This window comes from Heloderma suspectum, chromosome 1 (genome assembly GCF_057233095.1).
Source record: "Heloderma suspectum isolate Gila_16-S chromosome 1, 16-S_ref, whole genome shotgun sequence".
Lineage (NCBI taxonomy): Eukaryota > Metazoa > Chordata > Lepidosauria > Squamata > Helodermatidae > Heloderma > Heloderma suspectum.
Window position 1 is genome coordinate 132065165 of NC_139458.1, and position 19351 is coordinate 132084515.

The window sequence follows — 19351 nt, forward strand, 5'->3', positions numbered from 1 at the left end:
TTCAGAAGGTTCCGAGACACCTTTCCAGAGAGAAAAGTGTCCAGCGTGCTTCTACACGGGGATCTCATGGCTACCAGTGAAAAGACACTGTGCAGCTATTCTGCCTTTCCCTGCCTTAATTGATGTTTTACAGTAAGAACAAAAGAGACAGAGGAGACAACAGCTGCCTTGACCTCCTGTAAAATTCTGAGAATGAGGCAAGCTGGTTCAGAACATAAGAGGAGCCATGCTGGATCAGACCAAGGGTCCATCTAGTCCAGTATCCTGTTCACACAGTGGCCAAACAGCTGCCCACAGGAATCCCACAAGCAAGACACAAGTGCAACAGCACCCTCCCGCCCATGTTCCCCAGCAACTGGTGGACATAGGCATACTCCCTCAGGTACTGGAGAGAGTACATAGCCCTCAAGCTTAGTAGCCATTGATAGACTTCTCCATGAATTTGTCTAACCCCTTTTAAAGCCATCCAAGTTGGTGGTCATCACTACATCCTGCGGTAGAGAATTCCATAGTTTTAATTATGTGCTGTGTGAAGAAGTACTTCCTCTTATCTGTCCTGAATCTCCCACCAATCAGCTTCATGGGATGACCCCAGTTCTAGTATTTTGAGAGAGGGAGAAAAGAGTCTCCCTGTCCACATTCTCCACACCATGCATAATTTAGTAGACCTCTATCATATCTCCCCTTACCCTCCTTTTCCCCCCAAGCTAAACAATCCCAGATGTTGTAACATCTCATAGGGGAGATGTTCCAGCCCCTTGATCATTTTAGTTGTTGTTTTCTGCGCTTTTTCCAGCTCTATAATATCCCTTTTTAGGTGCAGTTACACAATAAAAGCCTCCTCTGGAAGCATTCCCAGTAACAGCCCTTTTATCGCCCCCAGAACTGTTGGTGACAGCTTCTCCTTCTGTCTGGGACACAACCCCATAATTGGAGTACACTTATGACACTAACAGTGCAATCATCAAATAGATGCCGATGCAGAAGTAAGTCCCATTGAGTTCAGTGAGGCTTACTCCCAGTTAAATGGCACAGGATTGCCGCCTAAGCCAGCCACCTCCAACACAGCATATTCCTGGAAGGAGCATTTGAATCAGCACAGCTGAGCTAACTCCTCCACAGTCACGGTCTCTCTCTGTGCCATGTTAAACAGTCAATTTGAGTAGCAGATGAGCGTTCAGAGACTTCATTCAACAACAACTGGGTGTAGCGTGGAGCTGAAGTGTGTGATCTTTGAGCCAGGAGGCTGCACAGTTTATATCTCACCTCACCCATGAACTCACCGGGTGGCATTTGGCAAGCCACTGCGGTTTTTTTCAGCCTCATTAGCCAAATGGGTAAAGGAACACCAGCTTACCTTACAAGGCTGTTGCAAAACAGCCTTCCCCAACCTGGTGCTCTCCAGATGTTTTGGATGACAACCCCAAGAATCGCTGACCATTGGCCATGCTGGCTGGGACTGACAGAAGTTGAAGACCCAAACATCTGGAGGGCACCAGACTGGGGAAGGCTGTGGTTAAGCTTTATCAGATGTTGGAGAATGCTCGCTACCATTATTGTTAACAACGCTCGCACGCCCGATCTCTGTCCCCGTGCGATTCCACCTGCACCACAGGTGCATTGCTGGACGTGCCAGAGGGGATGTCCCCTTGCCCACCCTTCGCCCTGGAAGGAAGACCCGCGGCCACAGACCCTCCACGCACTTCCTCGCTGCACCCCCGCTCCCCGCTGCCTACCTTTCAGCTCCGCGTAGTCAGACATCGCTGCTCCATTGGTCGCGGGGCCCGAGCGGCTCCTCTGCAGCATCCTCATGCGGACTTGCTCCTGCACCCGGGCGCTCTTGAGCAGCTCGCTCTCCTGAGCCTCCCTGTTTTTCCTGTCCAGCTGGTGGTCCGAGGGCAGCGCCAAGGAGCACACGCCATCCTCCGGCTGCAGAGCCGAGAAGAAGAAGTTATTTTCCTGCATGGTAGCGGCAGCGGGGCAAGGTCAAGGGTACATTCAAACAGCCCGGTGGCTCCTCCTCGGGTTGGCCCCGCCAGGCACTGAGGAGGCCTTGTCTGGACCAGGGATCAGTTAAGCTCCGCAGGGGCTTCGCTCAGCCCTTCAGCTCCTCCAGCGCCCTCTTCGCTGAGGCCAAATGGCGCAGGTGCGTCCAGGCGTGTGCCTGCCGGGCCCTCCCTTTGCCTCAGTTAGTCAAAAAGTTTCTCCATGCAGGGCGCGCATACACAAACGCAGGCGCCCTCCTCCTTGCCCACGCCATCCTCCAAGCGTCGCTTGGTTTCCTGGACGGGCCTCTCCTTCCCTCCCTCGAACTACTGGTAACGCTCACAACACCTCCGTGGTTACACCCCTTTCTCCCTAGCAACTGACATCGGCAGGGAGGCAGGCTCGCAGGCGGAGCAGTTCCCTTAAGCAGGTGAGGCGTTTGGCAAGCGGGGCCTTTTAAGGTGGCATTCCTAGGATGCAGAGAAGCAAGGACTTCGCCTTGCCCTGCCCTGCCCTGCCCTGCCCCTCGTCAGCTGCTGCGTAAACTAGCCAAAGCGGTCTGGGGTGCGGCGCAGCCTGCAGGTCTAGAGGAGGTCGTGTGCGGTGTCATCGCCCTTCCGACTCTTCCCCTCTGCTTGCAAGCAAAGCGGAACTCGGCAGAAATTCGGCTCTCTCGCCTCGTCCGGCGAGCTGAGCTGCCCTGGGCAGAGCTGGGCTGAGCTCCGCGTCAACAAAGTGCAAAAATGCTGGAGGGAGAGAAAGACAGAGGGGAGAAGCCCGCGGCCCGGCCCAGCTTTGTTCCCTCGCAGCTTGAGAAAGACCAGCCCTGCGTGATATACGTTCCAAGTACCGCGCGGCCACGGACAACGAGGCGAGCAGGGCTGGCGCTCGACCGGGGCAGGGCAAAGTCCACGAGATCCCCGTTCTCGCCCAGAGCCCCAGCAGGAGGAGGCCCCTCGGAGGGCCGCTCCTTTCCCTGCAAAGTAGTAGTTAGGCACGTCGGGAGTGCTCGGGCCCACGACCTCCGAAAAGGCCGAGGCTGGAGAGGAGGGCGGCCCTGACAGCCTGTCGCCCTTTCCGCAGGGGCAGCCATTTCCTTCTCTAAAGAGGTATCTGATGGGCGAGCTGAAAAATGCAGACACGACCGGCTGGCGGCAGCTGGGCTGGAAGGGCTCCTGCTACAGGGGTTCCCCACGTGTACCATACTGTGTCACATAGATCACTGTGCCACCATTGCCCACTGAAGCATATAGATCGCAAGAGCGATGAACGGAGAAGTGCTATTTCTTTGCTCCTTTGGATGGTGCCCCACACGTTGGAGAGTGTAGTGTCCAGTAATATTTATTTATTGCATTTCTTCTATACTGCCTCTCTGGAACCAATCAACGGGGTTTGCAAACATTCAGAAAACAAAAATATGCATGACTTGCTCAGTTTCAGAAGAATCTGGGGAGAAGCAGGTGGAGGGGGAGATTAACTTCTCCATCTGAGAAGGAAAGGCCTTCCAGTAACTGCATCCTGGGCAGAATCTTAAAACTGCACTGTACACACACCGCTCTCCTCACCCTTCCATTGTGGCTCTGCCATTTGCCAAATCTCAACAGGACCGTAACATGCACTCGTCACACTCCCTTTCATAACTGCTGCCACCCAGCTTATTATAATCCCATGATGGGGTCTTGAATTGCACTTATCCCCACAGGTTGCTGCTACTTGCCCATATGTATATAAGCTTATTAGACTCCTTGCTTATACCCTCCTGCTGCTGATGGGATTCTTCGCCTGTTACTGGGCCTGGTGTGTGTGCGTGCGTGCGTGTGTACGTGCGCGCGCATGCATGTGCATTTGTAAGCATCTCTATAGCCCTTCATGTTTGCCCCCAGTGGTTTAATGGAATGGCTAGTAAAATGCTTACAGAGCTATGCTCACAGGGGGACATTCCATCCATTCTACAACACTGATGCACCCTAAAAAAATAGAAAAAGGGCTACCCTATACAGCCTACCGGAAATACTTAGTAGTAAACAGCATGTACCATTTAATAACAAATGGGCCAAAGAAGAGCCCATACATTTGTTCTACATCTGTATGTGTGCCATCCCCTCAAAGTTGTTGGTCTCTATTTGATTATATTATACCCAGCCACTTGCACATATTTACATAGTCAGGAACAGTCAAAAGATATTCCCCAACCCCTGTTACGTCAACAAAAGCCTTTGAATAATTGAACTTGCTAGATTACTAAACCAAATTTAGTTTTTCCAGCCTTTAAAGTGTATGGCAAGGGTGGAGAACCTCTTTCAGCCTGAGGACCAACTTCAATTTTGGGGAAGCTCTTGGGGGACACATTCCAGTGGAGGGCAGGGCTGAAGGCAAAAGTGGTGCAGCCAAAAATACAACCCCACCCCCACTCCAAATACCAGCATATTATATATTAAAACTCTTATGGCTGGTAACTAAGCTTTAGGAGAGGCATTTAAACCTTTCAGAATGGGGGGAGACTGCACAAAAGCTGGGAAACAATCAGCGGTTTGGGGAAAAGGGGGCACAGCTATCTGGAGAATGCTAGAGGGCTGGATTTGGCCCCCAGGCCTGAGGCTCCCCATACCTGGTGTATGGGCTAGACACACCAGCCACTCAGAAGTCTGCCTTTTGTTTTGTATATGAACAATACCAGGTGAAATGAAACTTCTGGACATGATGATAATCCAAATGTTGACAATAAAATCTGACTAGCAGTTAATAGAACCAAACCATCCACTCTTCTCACACGGTACTAAACTGGCTTATTCATCTTCAAGGGAAGCAGCATATTCTTCTCGTAAATATACTTGCCTGAGGCTTGCAAGGGACAATAATCAAGACACACAACGTTCCATAAGATGGTTTTTCCCTTGGGTGGTCTCCTGTAGCCAAATAATAATTAACTAGAGTTTGCGAAGCACTGTCAGATGTCCAGATGAAAGACTCTCTGGACGTGTGTAGCGTTAATCATAGTAATAGCCAGGCCCAGCCCTGCTTAGCTTTTTAAATTCTGCACAGCACAGCACAATGTGGAGTATCAAGCTATTAAACACTCTGTGACTACATATGAATAATCCCCCTGGGTTAAGGAAGCACTCCCAAATTAAGGAGACCTCATTAAGAAAGTGTGTCCTTCTGTTAACTAGTAGGAAACAGAAGTACACAATGCAGTCAGAAGCAGTATAGGGTTTTCTACTCAGTGGTTACCAAACTCAAGCCAAATTGGGCCCTTGCCCTCTTATATGCCTGTCTACATAAGAACATTAAGGGTGCAATCCTATGCATGCTTAGACAGAAAAAACTCCCACAACTCCCAGCATTCCTCAGCCACTATGGCTGGCTGGGGAAGGCAGGGAGTTGTAGGACTTTTTTCTGTCTAAATATGCTTAGGATTGCACCCTAATTGTAGTTGAGATCCCTCATTCATTTTAATCAATAATAATGCCCTAGATAGGGGAACAGGGGCAGGAATGGATATTTTTTATTTGTCCTTATGTTGGTTGGTCAGGAAAATTATTCATGCTGTAGAATTCCTGGCAGATGCTGGATTATTTGGGAAGTAGCTTTCAACATGACACACTGAACTCTAGCCTATAAAAGCCAGAGGGCAAACGTTGTCCCCCCACTCCACGAAAGAAGATGCGATTTAAGATAAGAGGTTCCTGTGAATTAGGATAAGAGATTCCTATGAGGTCATTTGCTCATGATTCATCTTTGGTGATGACTGGTGTTGTGGGAAGTCGCTTCTGATAAGAGGTCATCCTGCGGTGACCATGCATAAGCCTGCCTTGCAGTAATGGGTTCAGCTTAGACTCTAGTCCTTGGGACAAATCTCTGATTCATCGTAGGCTCCTTCCAGACAAAGTCTGTTTTTGGTGTTGTGTGAGCTGATTCAGTGTTCCTTACATATCTGAGCCACACAAGATTGTGACAATCCCATTCCCTTGAAATGGGAGACCAGGGCCTTGCAGGGTCAATGCAAGTGACACAGTCCGAAGGAGAGACCTCTGCTCGTGGCACCTTTCTCTACCCTTCCAGCTGAATGCTACAGCAGTAAACAAGCCACCAGGAAAGCTCCACACTACCTTCTGTTTACTTTAGGTGGTGAGGAGACGGATGAGAACTGGCCCAACCTCAGGCAGCAAATTTCAGGGAGGTGGCAGAAAATCCTTTCCCCTTTCTATTCCCCTGCCCACAGCCACATTGCTGCCTCCTTGCTCTTTTTCTGCTGCCTTGTGAAATCTCCAGAAGGAAGCAGGAGGTGGTGGGGGGCGTAGTCAAGGGAAGGTATTTATCATCATAGTGGTAGGATTGGACTTTTCCTTCTCATGTTAATATGCTGTGAGCAGCCTTGGAAGGGGTGACCCAGAAAGGTGGCTTATAAATAATGAAATAAATAAAAAGAAAATTAAAGAATGACCTCGTTCACATGAGACAGCAAGTTATTGTGGGTTAAATAACCCACAATGAGCTGTGGTGCAGGCTGGGTGTGTGTGGCTGCCATTTTGAATATGCAGCACCCAATGAGGGGTGCACAGTATTGTGTGAACCTGGCCACCATGGGTGATTGGTGATTCAACCCTCACCCTTGATTCAACCCTCAAGTAACCCACGACAGCTGGGTTCACATGACACGGCAGAACCCCTGATCGCCCCAGTCTGGGGTTGCATATTCAAAATGGCTGCACGTGTAGCACATATTGTGGCTCATCATGGGTTATTTAACACATAATAACTCAGCATGTCATGTGAACCAGCCCAATGCCACATGGCTATGAGACTAATCCTTACTCAGTGCCCTGGAAGAAATACAAGGGTAACATTGTGCAAAGACTTTTGTGTGTCCTTACCTTTATATACTAAACCTCTTGCCATTAGAGAAAGTGAGCTTGCCAGACTTCAAATGCAGTATAAAACCAATCAGGACATGCCTATGCATGGCTGTTTTCTTGTGAAAAGAACGGAAGGAGGTGGTGTGGCCCACACTGGCTTCTGTAGCCTGTTGCTGCCATTGCACTTCCTAGTTGTGGTACCAAACCAGAAGGGGTGGAAAATGTGCCTGTGCACTGTCATAACGAGGGTGAGGGCATAGTGGAACAGAAGAGACTGATTTGGTATGTGCCCTCTGCATGCTGCTGATCCTGTTAGTCCATGTGGATTAGCATGGGGATCAGCACAGGCCCTGTGTACATTATGGGATCATCACATCTGAAACTCACAAAACCCTTCCTCTGAGAGTGCCCTTAGAACCTCATCCATGAGATGCAACCTTCCCACAATTAATTGGAACAAAGGCTTCACAAATGTCTTTCTTCCTGAAGAGATAGTAGCAGCAATGCTGATAGAGTTGCCCAGATAAATGTATGCAGTGTAATGTGCAGTGTTTTTCAGACGTCTTCTGGATAATCCCGGGGTCGTCCCCTCCCATGTACCAATTCAGCATTAGCCACCCCACCAATTTCTTCTGCAAATGGTAGTTTCTGACTTTGGGTTACCGTGGCTATTCCACAGCCCCATCACAAGTGCCCCCCACCCACTCACATACTTGGCAGAGCACAGCCAAAGTTGTATTCACAGAAGCTTCATGGATTTTAGAAAAAGTATTGTTTTAGAAAAACATAAAAGGCCTGAGCCCACAATCCCAAGAGAAGATAGCATGTATATACAGGAAATGTTTGAAAACTAAATTTGCAGCAATGTCTCAAGTTCATCTGGGCTGAGTTCAACAAACATCGAGTTTGAAAGGAAAGTGGAGATCATCTAGTCCAGGGGTGGGCAACTTGTGGCCCTCCAAAAGTTTTGACTTACAACTGCCATCATCCCTCACCATTGGCTATGCTGGCTTGGCTAGGGCTGATGGGAATTGTTGGCCAAAACATCTGGAGGGTTACAAGCTGCCCACCCCTGATCTAGTCCAACTTAGACTAGGCTAGACTAGACTAGACTCGACTAGACTCAGTACAGACTCTTTTGCCACAATATTGGAAGAGATACTAGTAGAGATGCCCAGATAAATTTATGTAGTGCAACATGCAGTGTTTTTCAGATGTATTCTGAGTAATCCTGGGGTTCCTCAGTTTTCAGTTAGAAGAACAGTAATGGCAGACAGTATATTTAAGAAAGATCTGCACATAATTCTTTTTTTTTCATGTAGAAGTCCCTGTTTTTATAAGTGTGTTGTTGTTGTTGTTGTTGTTCAGTCGTTCAGTCGTGTCCGACTCTTCGTGACCCCATGGACCATAGCACGCCAGGCCTTCCTGTCCTGCGCTCTCTCCCGGAGCGTGCTCAAGTTCATATTCATTGCATCCGTGATGCTATCTAGCCATCTCATCCTCTGCCGTCCCCTTCTCCTTTTGCCTTCAGTCTTTCCCAGCATCAGGGTCTTTTCCAGGGAGTTTTCTCTTCGCATTAGGTGGCCAAAATATTGGAGCTTCAGCTTCATTATCTGTCCTTCCAATGAGCACTCAGGGTTGATTTCCTTTAGGATGGACTGATTTGACCTCCTTGCAGTCCAGGGGACTCGTAAGAGTCTTCTCCAGCACCACAGTTCGAAAGCATCAATTCTTCGGCGCTCAGCCTTCCTTATAGTCCAGCTCTCACAGCCATACATTACTACTGGGAAAACCATAGCTTTGATTAGACGGACCTTTGTCGGCAAGGTGATGTCTCTGCTTCTTACTATGCTGTCTAGGTTGGCCATAGCTTTCCTCCCAAGGAGCAAGCGTCTTTTAATTTCATGGCTACAGTCACCGTCTGCGGTGATCTTGGAGCCCAAGAAAGTAAAATCTGTCACTGCTTCCATTTCTTCCCCTTCTATATGCCAGGAAGTGATGGGGCCAGATGCCATGATCTTCGTTTTTTTAATGTTGAGTTTCAAACCAGCTTTTGCACTCTCCTCTTTCACCCTCAACAAGAGGCTCTTGAGATCCTCTTCGCTTTCTGCCATTAGGGTGGTATCGTCTGCATATCGGAGGTTGTTGATAATTCTCCCAGCAATCTTAATTCCGACCTCTGATTCATCCAACCCGGCATTTCTCATGATGTACTCTGCATATAAGTTAAATAAGCAGGGTGACAATATGCAGCCTTGTCATACTCCTTTCCCAATTTTGAACCAATCGGTTGTTCCATGTCTGGTTCTGACTGTTGCTTCTTGACCCTCATACAGGTTTCTCAGGAGACAGGTAAGGTGGTCTGGTACTCCCATCACTTTAAGAATTTGCCACAGTTTGTTGTGATCCACACAATCAAAGGCTTTAGCGTAGTCAATGAAGCAGAAATAGACGTTTTTCTGGAATTCTCTTGCTTTCTCCATGATGCAGCAAATGTTGGCGATTTGATCTCTAGTTCCTCTGCCTCTTCTAAACCCAGCTTGTACTTCCGGTAGTTCTCGGTTCACATACTGCTGAAGCCTAGCTTGTAGGATTTTGAGCATCACCTTGCTGGCATGTGAAATGAGCGCAATTGTGCAGTAGTTTGAACACTCTTTGGCGTTGCCCTTCTTTGGAATTGGAATGTAAACTGACCTTTTCCAGTCTTGTGGCCACTGTTGAGTGTTCCAGATTTGTTGGCATATTGAATGCAGCACTTTAACAGCATCATCTTTTAGGATTTTAAATAGCTCGGCTGGAATACTGTCATCTCCACTAGCTTTGTCGTTAGTAATGCTTCCTATGGCCCACTTGACTTCACTCTCTAGGATGTCCGGCTCAAGTTCAGTGAGCGCACTATCATGGTTATCAGGGACATTCAGATCTTTCCTGTATAGTTCTTCTGTGTATTCTTGCCACCTCTTCTTAATCTCATCTGCTTCTGTTAGGTCCCTGCCTTCTTTGTCCTTTATCATGCCCGTCTTTGCACAAAACGTTCCCTTGAGATCTCCAATTTTCTTGAAGAGATCTCTAGTCTTTCCCATTCTGTTGTTTTCCTCGATTTCTTTGCATTGTTCATTTAAGAAGGCCTTCTTGTCTCTCCTTGCTATTCTCTGGAACTCTGCATTCAGTTGGGTATATCTTCCCCTTTCTCCCTTACTTTTCGCTTCCCTTCTTTCGTGAGCTACTTGTAAAGCCTCATCAGACAGCCACTTTGCTTTCTTGCATTTCTTTTTCTTTGGGATGGATTTCGTTGCTGCCTCCTGAACAATGTTACGGACCTCCGTCCATAGTTCCTCAGGCACTCTGTCTATCAGGTCTAATCCCTGAAATCTATTCCTCACCTCCACTGTATATTCATCAGGGATATGATTTAGGTCATACCTGAACAGTTTAGTGGTTTTCCCGACGTTCTTCAATTTAAGCCGAAATTTTGCAAGAAGCAGCTCATGATCTGAGCCACAGTCAGCTCCAGGTCTTGTTTTTACTGACTGTATGGAGCTTCTCCATCTTTGGCTGCAAAGGACATAATCAATCTGATTTCGATATTGACCATCTGGTGACGTCCATGTGTAGAGTCGCCTCTTGTGCTGTTGGAAAAGAGTGTTTGCTATGATCAGCATGTTCTCTTGGCAAAACTCTATTAGCTTTTGTCCTGCTTCATTTTGTACACCAAGGCCATGCCTGCCTGTTATCCCGGTGATTTCTTGACTTCCTACTTTAGCATTCCAAGCCCCTATGATGAAGAGGACATCTTTTTTTGGTGTTAGTTCTAGAAGGTGTTGTAGGTCTTCATAGAACCGATCAACCTCAGCTTCTTCGGCCTCAGTGGTTGGGGCATAGACTTGAATTACTGTGATGTTGAATGGTTTGCCTTGGATTCGTACTGAGATCATTCTATCATTTTTAAGATTGTACCCCAGTACTGCTTTTCCCACCCTTTTGTTGACTATGAGTGCTACTCCATTTCTTCTAAGGGATTCTTGCCCACAATAGTAGATATGATGGTCACCTGAATTAAATTCGCCCATGCCTGTCCATTTGAGTTCGCTGATTCCCAAGATGTCAATGTTCAATCTTGCCATCTCATGTTTGACCACCTCCAGCTTACCTTGATTCATTGATCTGACATTCCAGGTTCCTAAACAATATTGTTCTTTACAGCATCGGATTTTCTTTTCACCACCAGACACATCCACAGCTGAGTGTCCTTTCGGCTTTGGCCCAGCCGCTTCACTCTTTCTGGCGCTACTTGGAAATACCCTCTGCTCTTCCCCAGTAGCATATTGGACACCTTCCGACCTGAGGGGCTCATCTTCCGGCGTCATCTCTTTTAGCCTTGTGATACGTTCCATGGGGTTTTCTTGGCAAGAATACTGGAGTGGGTTGCCATTTCCTTCTGCAGTGGACCACATTTTGTCAGAACTCTCTGCCATGACCTGTCCGTCTTGGGTGGCCCTGCACGGCATAGCTTATGGCTTCACTGAGTTACGCAAGCCCCTTCGCCACAACAAGGCAGTGATCCATGGCACTCCACCAAATGCATACAGGGCTGATGTCTGGGAATATGCTTACCAATACCAGGACATGACTGTTTTTCAGTGGCGTGGTATATGTAAGCCCGTACAGACTGCATGAAACACCGTGCCTTGGAAGACGGAGGACTCTACTTTGGCAGAGGTTTACATGCAGGGGTTGGACAGCCACTTTTCAGGGATGCTGTAGTAGTGGCTGTCTTGCATTGGCAGGGCTGGACTCAATGAGCTTTGAGGCCCCTCCCAACTCTGTGATGACTAGAAATGACCCTTTTAGATGTGTCCATGTATGCATAGCTATGGCACCAACATACCATAAAAAACTAACTTCTGTGTGGTGAAAGTATGTGTGAATCCACTTTTCCTATTAGTCTGCTCTTGCTCTTAGCTGATCAAGCAGAGCTTTGCGAAGCTGATTGTCTCACCTCTCATCAGTCTTATACAAGGCAGGGTAGCCCAGGATAACAGGTTAATCCTGGGACACTGGGACACACCATCAGTCCCTCCACATAAAAGTCCCCATGCTGCCATAAGTCAATGGCAGCTTCTAGAAATCCACCTGCCCGCCTTCCCACCTGCTGTGGTTTAAGTTCTCTTTCAGCTCAAATTTCTCTCTCACAGTCAGTCACAAAAGCATTGAAATCAACTCTTGCAGGGCGATCAATAAACTTTTGTTCCCACCCAAGCAGCAAAGCAGCCTTGTTATGAATGGGAAATGCAAGAAGGGAAAGCTTGTGAGCTGCTTCCCATGAAAAGCTGCGAACCATCGTCAGCAGAGATGACTTCACGCATGAATGCAGCAAAATTCTAACAGATGGTAACTGAAGCTGCAGATGGGAGACATTTTGAATCAATATTATGAATGCTGTGGACTGGTTGCTGTTAATAATTCTGATAGCACTTTTAACATGTAACATGCTTTGTAATTTTTATCAAGTTCATGTCCACAAGGAAGCAGGGAATGAATGGCAGATTTACAGATGGGAGGAACAAGACAGAGATTAACGACAGGAGTTTGTGCACCTGCTCTCTGCTTGGGGCTCACGGTGGTCTGGAATAGATGAGGATGGGTGGTCCTGCTGTCCAGTAGGAAGTGGACTATTAGATGAGCACATGGAACTGCCTTATACCGAGGCTGACGTTTGGTCCATCTCAACCAGTACTGTCTACTCTGATTGGCAGTAGCTCCCTCAGGCCTCAGGAAGAGGTCTGTTCCCTCCTCTCTTTTAACAGAAGATAACATAGACTATCAGGGGTTTTCTGCATGCAAAGCATGTACTTAATACATAAGAAGAACCCGTCAGGATTAGACCAAGGGTTCATCTAGTCCAGGGATGGGGAAGCTGTGACCATTCAGATGTTGGACTACAGCTTCCATCAGCCCCAACCATTTGCCATACTGGCTGGGGCTTATGGGGGTTGGAGTTCAGCAACAACTGGAGGGCCACAGGTCTCCTACCTCTGTTCTAATCCAATGCCCTGTTTCAAATATCAGCCATCCCAATGCTTCTGGGAACTCCTCAAACAGGGCATGAAAGCCAGGGCCAGTGTCAACAGCAGGTATGGTTGAGCACCTGCCAATGGCCCACAGCCCAGCAAGGCCCACTGTCAAATAGCCCCCTGGACTTGCTCCTCCTTTTCACCGCTGTAACCTGCTTGTTCACCTGCCTCTCACTCTGGTCCCCACAATGGTGGTGGTGAGAAGGAGGAGCAGTAGTTGCTACTGCCTACTTGCTCCTTGGCTCTCTGCATGTCAAGCAAGTACCTTGATACTTGCAATGAGAAGAAAGACAGTGTTTGTTCCCAGCATCATTGTTAGAGACCTATTGTACCTCAACATGGAGGTTCCATCTAGGTATCATGGCTGGCTAATAGTAGCCTTTGACAGGCTTATCCTCCATTAATTTGTCTAATCCTAAATATGTTATACTGGTCAGAAAGCGAAAAGAGGTGGGTTCTCTTCCCTCTACAGCTAAAGACATACGATTGTAACTGTTGCAGCTGGGCAGCCCAATTTTATGTCTGGCTGCATCAGCAAACCACTGTAGGACCACATGTTACAAGTCCTCCACTACCATGGCCTTGACCAGCAACCCAGACATCAACTCAGAAGAGGGTACTGTCACATCCCCAGCCCTGAGTAGTAAGAGATACTGACTCAGAAGACATGGAGAGCACACCTGTTCCCAGGGGACCCAAACATAATCTGTGTTGTATAGAAGAAGGCAGTCAGACATCTGAACTACATAAGATCCTTTCAACTGAATATACCATAGATTGTACCTGGGATTTTCTGCATAAATAACATAGAATTAGAATGTCCCTGAATACCAGTTCCCAGGGAACATGAGCAGGAGGTTGCTATTGCACTCATGTCCTGCTTGTAGGCTTCCCATTGGCATCTGGTTGTGCACTGTGGGAACAGAATGCTGAACCAGATAGGCCTTTGGTCTGATCCAGCAGGGCTCTTTTAGACTCTCATGTTCTTACCTGATCCCAGGGACTGACTGATTCCCTGTCTCTGTGAACTAGTGTCTCCAACCAACTCTATCTAAGGACCTCTGATGGTGGGTTGCCACTATCTGTTGCCTCTATGTGACTTCTGTCAGTCCCCAAAGGTTTTATCCTCTCTTTACCTCACAGCCTTTGACCAGCTGGCGGCCCAGCGCCATTGCAAGGAGCCAAATTTCACTCTGGTGCAGCAGTAGCACTCTGTGTTATCAGTATGGCACAGTGATACTGCATCATAGCACATGTGATGTATTATTGGGAGCAGAGGCACTGATGGTCCCATTCTCTGTACTATCTTCAGAGCTTTACTGCTTTGAGTTACTTCAAAGGTTCTTCCTCACTAAGCACAGGATGGTGGTAGTAGCTGAAGCAGCATAAGCCAACAGCTTTGCTACCCGAAGAATGATGGTTCTGTAGGATCAAGTTCCCTGGCAAGTTAGTGTAGCACGATCTCATCTACTATCTCATATGCAACTGTAATGAGTGAACCATAATCTCTCCCTCATGCCTGTAAATTAAAGGAATGTGGTTGACCCAACCTCTGCAAACCACGTTGAAATCTGCAGATGAAAGTTGTCAGATACAGAGAGTTATTAGTGTTGTTAGTTCCCCATGATCCTCAGGCAGGCATTTGGGGTGGGCTAGGGTAATTTTAGAAATGTGATGTTGTTAATGTTGAATTTTATTGTATAAATTGTTTTTATTGTTGTACATCGCCCAGAGTGGCTGGGTGACCGGCCAGATGGGCGATTAATAAATTTAATAAATAAAATAAAAATAAATCCTGTTCTATACACTTTACTCCACCTCAGCTTCCAGCCTGTCTATTTCTTCCATTCACCCATCACTCGTATTATTGCTGCTTCGTTTCCTCATAAGCAATGTACACTGACTATACAACCACTTCAAATCCTTCCAGGGAAGTATTTTCATCAAACCTTCATTATACATCGATTTCTTCTGTCATAAGCTCTTTGGCGCATGAATCTTAACAACCGTGCCCAGTTAATCAGCGGCATACTCTGCTATCTACGTCTACCAAAGATGACATTAAGGACATGCCTTTGACTGTATTCAGCTCGGGACTGGCTCAAGGCATGGACGTGAGGTGAAGATGTACCTTTCTGAGACCCATGGTTCACGAAGTAACATGATGAGGTCAGGATCTGTGCTTTGGGGACTATGATAAATAGACAAAAACATATAACGTGATATAATTATGTCAGCCTGAGTTTTATGGGTGGCCTCCAGGAGGAGGAGGAGCAGCAGCAGCAGCAGAAAGAGGAACTACAACTACTGCTTGTAAGGGAGACGTTCCCAAGCTCCACAGCCGTCAGGAAGCTAAAGGCAGCTCTCTCTGCTGAGTCCCACTCCCAGGAACACAACACCTCATCATATTTCAGATCTCTCCATGTCTGGGGAAAACTGGGGAGGAAAAGGAACACAGGGAGCTGCCTTATGCTGAGTCAGACCATTGGCCCATCTAGCCCAGTATCGTCAACACTGACTGGCAGCAGCTCTCCAGGGTTTCAGATAGGAGTTTTTTCCCCAGCCCTACTTGGAGATGCTGGGGACTGAAACAGGGACCTTCTGTGTGCAAAAGCAGGTGCTCTATACTGAGCTGAATTCTGCAAGTCCAAACAGTGTTTTAATTCTATTATTTCATCCTAGTTGCCAGGTTAATCAAACTCTCATCACCCCAGTCACCCCAGTAGGTAATGCTGGCTGGGGACAGTGGGAGTTGTAGTTTAACTCATCTGGAGGGCACCAGGTCAGGGAAGGCTGGGTAAGCTGGTTGTCACTAAGGGCACAATCCTATGCATGTTTAGAAAGAGAAAAAGCCCTACAACTCCCAGTATGCCCCAGCCAGCCATGCTAGCTGGGGCATGTCCTGGCTTGTAGGACTTTTTTTTCTGTCTAAACATGCATAGGATTGCACCCTAAAACTGTATTACTGACCAGCAACTGCCATTTTCACAGAATCCCCTCCCCCCCCCCCAGCTATCACAGAGCCACTCAGATATTTTGAGGCATGAGAGAATAAGTGAAGAAGACAGAAGGATAGGCCTGGGGCCAAATTATGTGTACAAACTTCCTATGCAGTGAGGAAACCCTCAGACAGAATGTTACTTGCCTCTGCTTAAACTGGCCAGTATTCCTTATTTTTTTAATTTGTTAATTATTGTTTCACAATACAGTTGACAACCCCTTCCCCTACACCAGTGCTTACTCACACATTGGGTTATCCTTGGAGAGAAAAGTACAGTTATTATTATCCAGATGAATCCCTACATAAATAGCAACAGCTGTGTTCTTCCTTGAGCAGCTAGTTAATCCTCAAGGAAAGCATTGACTTAGGGTTGCCTCTGGGATACCATTTCAAGAAGCAGCAGCCCCTGGAAAGCTTGAATAAGGCAAGGAGACCCTTGAGCTCCTCCTACTGCAACATTTCTTGAACTCTGATGTGCTGAGAGAGACACTATTCTGATTTGCTTGTTCTTTGCAGTTCACCACATTTTCCTACATTAGAGTGGCCGTATTTGAAGCTGCTTGAATGTCTTCTAATTCCTTCAACATACCAATCGATGGTAGTGCCTTGGCTGATAAATATCTTAGTGATATGGACAATACAGAATCTAGCAATCCTACCCACTACCTACATCACCTTTCCTTTCTCCAGTGTGTTTACAGGTCCACCAGAGTGCTGAAGTAGATAAGTTCCTATTCAGTATTTGTCAACCTTTTCTATGAAAAAAACCTTCTACCTTTTTGTGCCATGTCATGGCCTTCTTGCAGATCACCTGATTGCATGTTGTGGACCACTGGTGATGCCAGGACCACATGTGTGTTCTACACAAAGCAACCTGCTTCTGTTTACTTATTGCTACTACAATATGTACGCCTGCTCTCATATCCCTATTGTTGTGCGTAGCCTGAAAATAGCCAGGATGAAAACAGCAGCAGTAGCCAGAAATAGAAAGAGACTTAATGGAATTCAGAAGGCTGAAAGAAGAATTAAAGAGTAAGGAAACGTTGGCTGCATTCTGAGAATAAGCAAGCACAAAGCTTGGGCTGGTGCTATTGCGCTCATGTCCCATTTGTTGGCTTCTCACAAGCAGCTGGTTGGCCAGAATGCTGGATGAAATCGACACTTGGTCTGATCCAGCATGGCTCTTCTTATGTGCATGCCCTCTCTCCTGATCCCCTTCCCTCACATATGGAGTTTAGAAATCTCTGGTACTGCTGTGTTGTCTAATTTCTACACACCAGGAGAAGAGGACGAGGGAGCAGGAGAAGGAGAAGGAAGCACATGAGCTAGAGGCTCATTCCTGTAATGCAAACCTTGATTTCGGCATGATGTCTGTACACAGCCAATGACCTGGTTTGCATGTTGTGACTTCCCATGGGTTATTTAAGAGCTTTTCTACACAAAGCTGTTATTCAGCTGTTAATTGGCTACATCTACTTTTGGTTTCGGCTATTGGGTGGTATAGAAATGAAATAAACAGAATTGAGATTCAAGCACTACACCAGAAGCATTTCCTTTCCTGCTTTTCCACTACATAACCTCGAAGTGGCACCATAGTATAGCAGAATAACATGAATACAGAAGATGAAATCACTCTTTCTCTCACTTTCACAATTAAATGCTGCATTTTCTCTGCTCTAAAAAAACTTGCTGAAAGTGCTCAGAAGTGAAACTGGAGGGTCACAATGCCATCTAATGAACCTGTAAACAACTGTGAGTAGGGAATGACAAGCACCTGATAAATGCCTCATATAGAAAACAAGCATAAAGAAGGGAAAGGGCATTCAGCCCACTATTTATTTGTTTATTAGTAGTAAAGGAGGGGGGTTCGCATCAAACTCTAAACCACGCCCCGTTTTTGAAGGTGACAGTTGCGCCACCCCCCATTGAGATGGGAAGTCCCGCCCTAGCCGGAAGCCCCACGTATGCGATCAGCTGACCCAGTCATATGACCTTCAGAGTCACCTGACGGGGTCATGTGACCCCTCTACAAACTCGACATGCCACCGTGGACCCATAAGAATTGGTTTTAGAGCTCTAGGGGGCACAGGCGCAGAGATGGCCCACGGGGCCTTTTCCAAGCCACGCCCGGATTGGTCCTCCAGGGTCATGTGACCCCTCTATGAACTCGTCACGCAGCCGTGGACCAATAGGAATTGGTTTTAGAGCCCTAGCAGGTACGGGCACAGAGATGGCCCGCGGGGCCTTTTCCAAGCTGTGCCTGGACTGGTCCTGCGGGGTCATGTGACCCCTCTATGAACTCTCCATGCCACCACGGCCCAATAGGAAGAGGTCTTAGAGCCTAGCCCTGTAAGGTCACGCCCCATAACCCCATTGACCAATAGGGACAGCCTTGCCCCCAGAAAAACAGCCTTTTATCATGCCCAGACACGTTTTCTGCACAGATAACGTGGCGCAGCTAAGCACCCCTTCAGGGCCATCTGCTATTCCTTCACCGGCTGCAGAACATGACCCCTGAAAATGGTATATTAGTACCAGTTCTGATGACTCTGCTTTTCCACCACCTAAACTTCTATGCGAGGAGGAGGCTGAGGTTTCCCAAATGTGGCAGAACATGTTGGAGGCCATTTCACTAGAGAACCTTGTAGCACAGGTAAGATTTCAATGTTTCTATCTATGTGTATGGATGGATGGTTGGAGGGGGATATTTTGTGGTGGTTTCCAACGTTTGCAAAAGGGTTACAGGCAGGATACAGCTTCATAATAGCTTGTTCCATTTTCCAGGACCCCTGTGTGAATAATATTGGTGCAGAAGGCCTTGGAAAAACTGTTGAAATTAAAGCAGAGGGGCCATCACCGGTGGCATTATGGAAGGTGGCCTCAACAGGAAACTTTCAAATACAGGTACGTGTGATTATTTGTAGCATCGATAGCTGTGAAGTCGAAAAGGCCTTTACTCAGTATGTACACCACAGGAACTTAAGTATTTTTTTCATCACGCAGAATATTTTCTGCAAGGGAACAAGCAACTGCACCATCAGCCTAAATGCAAAATATATGATGCTGTTCAAAAACCCCAGGGATAAATTACAAATTGCGATTTTAGCTCGTCAAATGTACCCACAAAACAGTCAATTCTTCATGGAGGCGTTTGCAGATTCTACAAGCAAACCTTATGGTTATCTGGTGGTAGATTTAAATGTATCTACCCCAGAAACTTACAGGTTAAGAACAGGTCTTTTTCCACCAGACTGGCCTGTAGTGTACACCATGAAAAAAGCTCCATCTGGTTACAAAAGGCTTCGCCTTTAGTGCTGGCCCATCTATTGACGCCCAGCTCCTCTGCAAGGCAACATGTCTAACCATGTAAAGAGAAATTTGGCACTCTTAAAAATTCTTATTAAGGCACCGCCACGCCAGAGGAAGCCATTTTA

At 47.1% G+C, this 19351-nt stretch overlaps 1 protein-coding gene across 1 annotated transcript in view; it reads right to left on the bottom strand.

Annotated features, from left to right (window-relative positions):
• Positions 1 to 19351, bottom strand: part of PKP3 (plakophilin 3) — a 96331-nt gene that overhangs the window by 58912 nt on the left and 18068 nt on the right. Inside the window, exon 2 of the mRNA XM_084858214.1 lies at positions 1737 to 1929. Coding sequence (XP_084714340.1) covers positions 1737 to 1929 — 193 coding nt within the window. The remainder of the gene's footprint in view (positions 1 to 1736; positions 1930 to 19351) is intronic.